The sequence below is a fragment of the Argentina silus genome, assembly GCF_951799395.1.
Source record: "Argentina silus genome assembly, chromosome: 10".
Lineage (NCBI taxonomy): Eukaryota > Metazoa > Chordata > Actinopteri > Argentiniformes > Argentinidae > Argentina > Argentina silus.
In genome coordinates this window covers 8,866,840-8,876,839 of record NC_139664.1, presented here as the reverse complement: position 1 = coordinate 8,876,839, position 10,000 = coordinate 8,866,840, and the positions used below count along the sequence as shown (strand labels likewise).

The window sequence follows — 10,000 nt, the reverse complement described above, 5'->3', positions numbered from 1 at the left end:
CTCCAAGGTGTGTGTGTAGCAATGAGTAATAGAGTTGGACACATTAAATATGAACTGTACTTTATTTTACTCTTCCTCTTGACCCCTCCCCACTCCTCTAACCTCAGAGCACAAAGGACACCAACCACATCAGAGCCGTTGGAGGGAAGGTGGCGCTCCCCCGCGAGCTGGCAAAATTGGTTCAATCTGAGACCTCGTCCAAGGACGATGGATACAACCTGCTAAATTCATTCCAAGGCCTCACCTTCAACATGGGGGTGATCACTGGCAGAAAGCAGAGCAAGACAACCACGCCGACATCTAATGCGGAGCCCTGTAAAATCATGTGATAACTGTCAAAGGGAGAAACGGATACAGGGCACGCACGCACGCACGCACGCACGCACACACACACACACACACACACACACACACACACACACACATACATACCTCACCCTTCAAGCTACAGAAAAAGGAAAGCACAGGTCAAGGACATTTACTCCCTCAAACTTCTCTTTGTTTTCTCTTCTTCATCCCCCTCCTCACATTGTTTGTTTAGTTTTTTTATTTTCTATTTTTGTTTTCTGTACCACATGACACACATTGTTGGTAGGTTTTCTTTTGTCTTGTGAGATGACTTTGAGTCTCTCTCTCTCTCTCTGTCTCTCTCTGTCCTGCTCTGAGTCATCTACTGATCAGACTCTGAAATACAGTCAATGAGAAACACTAGGAGGAAATTAAGTTATAGATGATGTAATTACTTATAGTATGTTATGCTGCATCACTGCTAATGGGATCATATAAATAGATACATCTATCTCAATGAGTGGGATATTGTCATTATATTGTTAGTACAGTATGTGCGTAGTACTTGGACTATACTGGAACTAACCGGCTCAAACCAGATTGGGCTATCTCAGACCTTGAAACAGTCTGGACCACACAAGTAAGGAACCTCAGGGTATTGCACATTTACCAAAAACATGGAAATGTGCAAGAAGATAACTTATCTATTGAAGATTATTGTTCTTAGTTCCCTATTCTCCGTTTAGGTAATCTTTCTTTTGTGAATAACCTTTGACCCTGTCTATGTAAGCCAAATGATGTTACTGTATGTTCTTGTTTGTTTTTTATATGTGAAATAGAACCCACTGTAGAACCCACATAACATGAAATTAAAGCACCTTTTAGGGTTCCTGAACATGGAACCAACAAAACTAGAAGATTTATCTTATTTGTGGGGGTTGTTATGTTCGAACTTGTAATAAAGTTTGGTACTGACAAAAATGTGTGTGTGTGTGTGTGTGTGTGTGTGTGTGTGTGTGTGTGTGTGTGTGTGTGTGTGTGTGTGTGTACTTGCATCACCCTGACTTTTGGGCTCTGTTGTGATTCTCTTGAACTTCCACCTCCAGAGGAATAAATCATCACCTCTGTCAGTTCTATTAGCGATGGAGGACAGTCAGGGTTAGGAGGAATAGAAAGGAGGGGGAAGATAGGATGGAGCAATAATTGAGAAGAAAATACAGTTTGCATTAGAGTGAAAGAAGAGGAGAGAGGAGAGCAGCCTGAACTAGAGGAGAGTGGTGGAACATTTGAGAGCCTGAGAGACATGTTGAATGCGTCTATGAGTTCGGCTGTGTGTGGAGGGATCCGGCGGGGGCTGTGTGTGTCGGCGGCGGGGACGGTGAGAGGGAAGGAGGTGGAGGGGACGGCCGGGGTGGCCAGAGGGGGTCCGGGGGGCAGACAGAGGGGTGTAGGTGGAGGGGTGCGGGGGTTTGAGGAGATCCCCCACACAGGCAGCAGTGGCTGGATTAACCTGGTGAGGTTCTGGAAAGAAGACAGATTCAGACTGCTACACAAACACATGGAGAGGACCTTCAACACCCTCGGCCCCATCTACAGGTACCTGAGCGTGTGTGTGTGTGTGCGTGTGTGTGTGTGTCTACAATGAACTTTTCTCTGAGGTGTAAGCATGAGTGTGTGTGTATACATGGAATATATCATGTTATAAAGCTGTATTTGACACCTCCATGTCCCAGTGAGCACCTGGGCACCCAGAGCAGTGTGAACATCATCCTGCCCTCTGACATCAGTGAGCTGTTCCGCTCTGAGGGCCTGCATCCCCGACGCATGACCCTGCAGCCCTGGGCTACACACCGTGAAACACGCCAGCACAGCAAGGGAGTCTTTCTCAAGTGAGAGTGTGTGTGTGTGTGTGTGTGTGTGTGTGTGTGTGTGTGTGTGTGTGTGTGTGTGTGTGTGTTTCTATCTATTGAAGAAATGGGGTTATATTACGTGCAACGGAGAACACATCGTGCTCTCCTCTTTCATCCTCGCCTTCCTCCCCATTTCTCCTCCTCCCGTTCTCCCCCTCTCTCAGGAACGGGGCAGAGTGGCGTGCCGATCGCCTCCTGCTGAACAGGGAAGTGATGATGAGTTCCGCCGTCCGTCGCTTCCTGCCCCTCCTCAACGAGGTTGCAGATGATTTCTGTCGTCTGCTGCGGACGAGGGTGGAGAAAGAAGGAAGGGGGGTGGAGGGGCGACGCAGCCTGACCATCGACCCCAGTCCTGACCTCTTCCGCTTCGCCCTGGAAGGTCAGAGTTCACTCTCTCCTAACAGAGGGAATTTATTTTGTCAACAGCATTCAAAAGAAACAGAACACATTCCACTTTGAATTACTCTGTTCAAATTAATTCAGAATAGCATAGCAGTGTAGCATAGGGCCTAATAGTCTGTCTATTTTTCACCCTGTGTAAAAGTTGATGCATGTGTGCGTGCATGGAGACATATGTATGGTTCTCTTTTAATCAGTGTGATGGAACTTCAATCCCTAGGTGATGTGTAAGATAATGACAGTATCTGATCTGATTCATTTATTTAACCTCAGGTCTCTCTTGGAGGTCTGTGTTGAGTCATAGAGGCTGACGTAGTTTGTGGCAGGAACCTTCGTCAGAGGAGATGCTAAGATCAGGCGGGACAGCTTTTATCTAAATGGATCAAAATCTCTCTCTCTCTCTCTCTCTCTCTCTCTCTCTCTCTCTCTCTCTCTCTCTCTCTCTCTCTCTCTCACGCCCAGCTTCAGTGGTCCTTTATAAACATGATCTTATATGCCTTCAAGGCACAAACCGGTTTAGGAAGTCTGAGTATAGTATATGTATGAATATAAATATATAAACATATCTACATGGATCTGTTTATAGCCTGTTGAAGCTTATTTGGTAGGCATCTGCAATCTCTCACCAGGTCTGGCCCTTTGAAGAGCAGCTTTCATGTGCTGTCTGGAAGGTGCCACATTCAGTGTGTGTGTGTGTGTCCGTGTCTGTGCATGTGCATGTGTGCGCTTTCTCCTCACAGGCCAGAGAAGGAGCGGTGAGACAGGGCCAGGTGCTAAGCCAGAGGAGGAATAGAAGGGAGGAAATTCAATCACTGCCACTGATGTGTCACTAATGTAACACAAACATGACTGGGTGATGGATATCACATGATGAATATACTGCTGAGTTGTCCGTTGTTAGATGACGCAAGGGGAGAGAACCTATTGAAATGTCTCACTGGATCGGAAAAGGAGATACAGTGGGAAATAACACAGTCTTTCTCTTTTTTTCTCTCTCACTCTTCCTCCATCTCTCTCTCTCACTCTTCCTCCATCACTCTCTCTCTCACTCTTCCTCCATCTCTCTCTCTCTCTCTCTCTCTCTCTCTCTCTCTGTCTCCCTCTGTCTCCCTCTCTGTAGCCAGTTGCCATGTCCTGTATGGGGAGCGTATCGGTCTCTTCTCATCCTCTCCGTCTCAGGAGTCTCAGAGGTTTATCTGGGCAGTGGAGAGAATGCTGGCCACCACCCCTCCTCTCCTCTACCTGTCCCCCAGACTGCTGCACCATCTCGGTGCCCCCCTGTGGACTCAACATGCCACTGCATGGGACCACATCTTCAGTCATGGTGAGCCACAGGTGTTGTGACTGTGATTGTTGGAACTGAGTATGAGACGATCCAAACAGGTTTGGCTCAATGCTTACTTCCTGTATAGTTTTATAGACTAGACTCCTTTATGCCTCCCACTTTCCACCCCATTTCCTGCACCCAACCCTGATCACTTGCCTGTTGAATTTACCCCTCTCTCCTCTCCCATCTCTCCCCTCCCTCCTCTCAAGCGGAGGCGCGGATCCAGAAGGGATACCAGCAGCTGAGGTCCAGCCAGGGTGGAGGTGGTGAGGGTGGAGGGACAGATGGACATTACACCGGGGTGCTGGGTCAGCTGCTGGAGAGAGGACAGTTATCCCTGGAGCTCATCAAAGCCAACATCACTGAACTGATGGCTGGAGGGGTCGACACAGTGAGTGTGTGTGTGTGTGTGTGTTTGTGTGTGTGTGTGTGTGTGTGTGTGTGTGTGTGTGTGTGTGTAGGTGTGTTAATTTCATGTCTCTTTAATAAAAGGCGTCTGCTAAATGATGTCCCTCCCTTCCAGACGGCGGTGCCACTGCAGTTTGCCCTGTATGAGTTGGGCCGTAACCCGGTGGTGCAGGAGAAGGTCAGAGGGCAGGTGACGGCAGCGTGGGCACGGGCTGGAGGTGACGCCCAGAAGGCTCTGCAGGAGGCGCCACTGCTGAAGGGCACAGTCAAGGAGATCCTCAGGTACACAACATAATAACACACACACTTTTACACAAGCTTCACTCCTGTGGTAGGCTACATAACATATCCTGCACTATGATGTCCCTGGACTGAAAAAGAATGAAGCATAGAAGATGCAATGCATTAAGAAATATGTGTGGCATAGAAAATATAGCTGGAAACTACTTATACGACTTTTGGCCAAAGATCTATAGCTATCGGTGTGTATCAGAAAAATATCAAAAGATAAGCTATTTGTAATCTGCGGTTAGGGCATCATGGAAACAATGGCCACCAGCTATGCATCGTGTGTGTGTGTGTGTGTGTGTGTGTGTGTGTGTGTGTGTGTGTGTGTGTGTTTTCTGTTCTGTGTGAAAGGTTATACCCAGTGGGAATCACTGTCCAGCGATATCCAATCAGAGACATCGTCCTCCAGAACTACCACATACCTGCTGGGGTGAGTGATACATCTCCAATACACACACACACGCACACGCACACACTTCAGATTGCTCATCATGATGCATAGCAGTGAAATTTATTCTCTCCCTCTCCCGCTCTCCCGCTTCTTACTCCCCCCTGTGCCGCCACCCCCCTCCATCCCCCCCACCCCCACCCCCCACCACCACCACCACCCCCTCCCCCACCCCCTCACCCTCCCTCACTCACTCCCTCAGACGTTGGTCCAGGCATGTCTTTATCCCCTGGGGAGAAGTCGGGACGTGTTTCAGGACCCTGATCGTTTCAACCCCGGCCGGTGGGGGGCCCAGGAGGAGGGGGGCGGAGGAGGGGGGGGGTTCCGCTCCCTGGCGTTTGGGTTTGGAGCCAGGCAGTGTGTTGGCAGGAGGATCGCTGAGAACGAGATGCAGCTTCTACTCATGCACGTGAGTGAAGGAGGGAGACGTGCAAAAAACAACATATGGGTAGGAAGTGAAGTTTGAAGGGAAGAGAGGAGAGACGGATTGAGAGAGAAGAGGGGAGGGGAGGGAGAAAGTGGGGAGGAGAAAACATGGAGAGGGGGCTAATGATTACAGTTACAGAAGAAAAATCCTGCTATTGAGTCTCTCACTACCCTCCCTCTCCTCCCTGTCGCTCCCCCCGTCTCTCTCTGTCTCTCTCCATCCCTCCCTCCTTCTCTCCGCTTATGCTCTATCCGTAGATCCTGCTGAGTTTTCGTCTCAGTGTGTCCTCGTCACAGGAGCTCAGCACTAAGTACACCCTCATCCTTCAGCCGGAGACCCCACCGCACATTACTTTCAGCACACTCTGACACACACACACACACACACACACACACACACACACACACACATTTGATGAATCAGTAAGTCAACCAATCAATCAGTTCGTCCTAAACTCCACAGCATTTACACCATACAGTTTCCATGTGGTCTACATGAATAAACACGAATAAACTATTTTGTTTGTCTAATAAATAATTGTGTCAGTGTTTCGTTGTCAGTTGGTCTCTGGGCTTTATCCAAATACCAGCGATAACCGTCGGTATCCACACGGTGGAGGTAAATCTAGCAACACTCCCCATTATTCATTCTGAGAACCAGGGTGCTTTCCACACTGGTGAAGTCCCCTTCGACCCTGCCGTCTACTGAAATTTACAGGTTTGTATTATTAATTTCTCTACAGGTGAATCGTAGTTTCAAGCAGTGTCTCCCTGTAGCCTGTATCAGTCAATTTTACGTTTCGAATTAAGTAGCCATATATATATATTTGTCGTTTGCTGACAATGCTTACAATTTAGCAAAATTGGCAGTTCTACAACTATTCAAAGTCCAAATAACTTTCCGTCCTGACAAGTTTATTGAACTGTACGGCGAGTTTTTTTCTACGTGCAAGGTAGCATGTTGTTAACATGGTAGTTGTAAATGTAATTAGGACGCTTTTACTAACTTTATTATCTGATACATACATTCTGCACACGCTCTTCTGGCAAACGCTCCCTGCGTCGCTGAGTTTGTGTGGCAAAAGTGTAGATGTTAATGTCAACATGCATAAAGTTATTTATATTTCCATATTATTAGGCGCAGGTTTTGCATTAAATTAAGTGGGCTGCAAAAAAGTTAGTTTGGATTAGTCATAGTTGTTATGCAACATGTACAAATCGTCATAAATTTGATGTGACTCGTAAGACTTTACTTTGTAGGCCTTGATGCAAAATGCATTTCATTATCTGAAATGTCTCCCCAGTTGAGCGTATGGGATTATGCATATGAGATGTCACATTAGGTGTGCATGCTGTATGTCAGTGTTACTGGAGCCCAATGGAGTGGGCTTTAGTGTAAATTCTCCTCAGTCAAGTCAGGCACAAAGGTCTGTTTGTCCTTTGGCTACTGATTTACACGCTCTGTTAATAGGTGTGTGTGTGTGTGTGTGTGTGTGTGTGTGTGTGTGTGTGTGTGTGTGTGTGTGTGTGTGTGTGTGTGTGTGTGTGTGCGCGCGCGCGCGCGCGTGCGTGCGTGTGTGGTGGATGGTGGGGGGGGGGGGGCGGGCTAGTGTGAGTGAGAGAGAGACTTGATTTAACTTTCAGTGACTGTCTACCCATGTGGGTTTACAATGAGCAGTCGGGTTATTCATTGGAGCAGTGTGATACTGCATGCATTAACATGCTCTTTGAGTGTTTGTGTAAGGGGTACTCCAGATCATTGCTCCAATAAATCTTCTATGTCTGTGATTATATAACCAGCAGGGTATCAACCCTCGGTCATCTGTGTGAGCTACTGTAAATCAGAGGTATTAGCTCCAGTCTCCAGGAATTGTTCATCTACTGTGCAGTAGCTATTAGGCTGCTGTTGACACAGTCATTATCTACAAACATTGGCACCTGGCAAGCTGTGAGGAACACATTAAACAAGCTAAGAAGTGGGCAGACATAGAGGTCTTCCCAGCTCTGCCCCTAAGGTTGTTCTTGTTCTCATGCTGACATAACATCAGCATTTACATATATACTCGATCCTCACCTCTCCTCTGTGACGGTTTGGGTGCAAAATGGCCATCGACCCCATACTATATAAAACACTTCTGATAGGTATCCATACACACAGTATCCTAGCTGATGTGTGGTATATATAGGGTGAGGGAGGGGGGGGGGGGAATGAATGAAAGTGCAAAGGTTGAGAAGAAACCAGGCTAGGGGCAGGCTAACAGTTAGTTGAGACAGAAAGGTAGCCAGGAGGACATTGTTAATAAGTGGACTGAGTAGTGAGTTTCAAGAAAGGGCAGATTCATTGATATTCATAGTGATACAGAGACATATCAGCCTAAAAGCCAAAACACTGAAGACGACTTCTGGACAGACTGACTGACTGACTGACTGACTGACTGACTGATTGACTGACAGAGGAGAATGGACCCTACAAAGCTCATTGTTCCCATGGGAGGTAGGTGGACTGTATATGGAGCAAGTAGCATGGGACATGTTTGTGTTCACTTTTAGCGTTTACAATGGCATTATTATAAAAATAACATGTATTGTCATTGAGCCGGTGTATTCTACTTTCTAGGATAGTAATTTATGATCTCCACAAATGAGATGATGCTGTTTTACTTTCCTCATTCTATTCTTAGTCATAAGTGACTAAATAAAGGTCACTACAGGAATGAGGTTCATTTTGAATTTCTGGCAACAGCTAGAAATACAAAAACAAATGTACGTATATAGCAGGAAAGTATAATATATATATATAATATATATAGTATAATATATTGCCAGTCTGCTTTCATTTAACTTCCTTGTCATACATGCAAGCATGAGTTTGAGTTAAGCTTGTATTTCTGTATACACACGTTCATTAGAATGTAGACCTATGAGGCTGTTGGCTATTTGGAGGTTACATTTGGATAGTCAGGAGGAGTTGACCCGGGTGCATAGTCATGGTTGGTCAGTGCCACTAGTACTGTCTTTTAGTTTTAACCTGAGGTTCACTGACTGATTAGACCCACCATGCTCCATCCATGTACTTTTTCCTTAAAGCGAAGCTATTCCTAGAATGTCATGTCCACACCAAACCCATATCTCTTCTTATCTCCCCTGTGGCATGTATGCGTTTATTGACATGTTGCAACACTGGTTCCTATGACCTGCTTTACAGTTAGTCCTATCAGGTGTGTGTGTCATAGGTTGTCATTTAACTTACAAGAGTCTTATTTGTGTGTGTGTGTGTGTGTGTGTGTGTGTCTGTGTGTGCGCACGCGCGTGTGCGTGCAGGTGTTTGTGATGTGTCAGAGGCAGATCTCAGTGGGACACTCAATGATGTGTGCATCAGGGCAACAGAACTGGGTCAGAGAGAGAGAAAGAGAGAGGGAGACACCCTGTAGCTAGAAATCCCACAGGATTCACACACAGTTACGCGCGCACACACACACACACACACACATACATACACACACACACACACACACACACACACACACACACACACACACACACACACACACACACACACATAAGCACACACACATCCTTCCCTCTCCTTTTCCCTGACGTTCAGAGACTTCCCCAGGGGCCTGACCACCTCCCAGGACCAGCATGTCTCTGTCTGTTTCCTCTTCTCTTTCCTCTCTGTCTCTGTCCTCAGGGGGCTCTTTTTTATGCCCCTCCTCCACCCACCTCTCTCTTCCTATCCTTCCATCGCCTTCCTTCCCTCCCCTCCCTCCTCCTCCCTCTCCTCTTCTCACCTCCTCACTCGTGGTCAGTAATGCTGTCAGTAATAATGACCTTGTCCATCTTGATCACTCCCTTCTCTTCTCCTTCTCATCCTCCTCCTCCTCCCTCCATCTTTCCTGGGATGACAGCAATAGCACATGCAATGACAATGGATGCATTTGTACTGGATGCATTTGTGTTGCTTCAGTAAAGCACTCACCCAGGTCTCCAAGTACTTGACATTGTCACAGAACGCTTCCCACACTAACATGTGTAGATCACTTGCTGTAGATTGTTGTACACGGCACCTACACAGACAGTACATCTACTGTGCATTGTAGCAAACAGACTACAAATATTGACCATGTGACATGTCATCAAAATGTAAGCATGCCATTGTAAGATACAGTTAGTATCCATATTTGGGAACCTATTCACACCTATATGAGAACACATTTTGTGTCCCTTGACTTGAAATAAGTACATTGTTTATGGACTGTTTCCCAGCCTGTTTTGGAATGTCATTTCGTTGCATGTTGAAGTATTGTCTCTTGAATGACAATATGTTATTACTCCCCTGCCTGTTCCTCCTGAATGTCAGTCTGTTGCATGATAACCTCCTTGACCTTTCCTTCTCTCTTTAATGTCAGCATGCTGTGTGTGTGTGTGTGTGTGTGTGTGTGTGTGTGTGTGTGTGTGTGTGTGTGTGTGTGTGTGTGTGTGTGTGTGTGTGTGTGTGTGTGTGTG

General features: G+C 46.6%; 3 protein-coding genes across 3 annotated transcripts in view; all 3 read left to right on the top strand.

Annotated features, from left to right (window-relative positions):
• Positions 1 to 6,203, top strand: part of cyp11c1 (cytochrome P450, family 11, subfamily C, polypeptide 1) — a gene marked incomplete at both ends in the record, with an annotated part of 6,686 nt that extends 483 nt beyond the window's left edge. The window contains 13 exon segments of the mRNA XM_083678636.1: positions 1 to 7; positions 108 to 315; positions 1,629 to 1,884; positions 2,022 to 2,177; positions 2,363 to 2,577; positions 3,718 to 3,921; positions 4,134 to 4,315; positions 4,448 to 4,614; positions 4,972 to 5,050; positions 5,271 to 5,477; positions 5,753 to 5,854; positions 5,857 to 5,870; positions 6,056 to 6,203. The exon segment at positions 1 to 7 is cut by the window's left edge and continues 81 nt beyond it. Of these exon segments, the coding sequence (XP_083534762.1) occupies positions 1 to 7; positions 108 to 315; positions 1,629 to 1,884; positions 2,022 to 2,177; positions 2,363 to 2,577; positions 3,718 to 3,921; positions 4,134 to 4,315; positions 4,448 to 4,614; positions 4,972 to 5,050; positions 5,271 to 5,477; positions 5,753 to 5,854; positions 5,857 to 5,870; positions 6,056 to 6,203 (1,945 nt within the window).
• setdb1b (SET domain bifurcated histone lysine methyltransferase 1b) overlaps positions 1 to 10,000 on the top strand; it is an 81,353-nt gene that overhangs the window by 37,556 nt on the left and 33,797 nt on the right. The gene's annotated exons all lie outside the window — the stretch shown is intronic.
• Positions 6,158 to 10,000, top strand: part of pklr (pyruvate kinase L/R) — a 10,357-nt gene continuing 6,514 nt past the window's right edge. The window contains exon 1 of the mRNA XM_083678140.1: positions 6,158 to 6,212. The gene's annotated coding sequence lies outside the window, so the exon portion shown is untranslated. The remainder of the gene's footprint in view (positions 6,213 to 10,000) is intronic.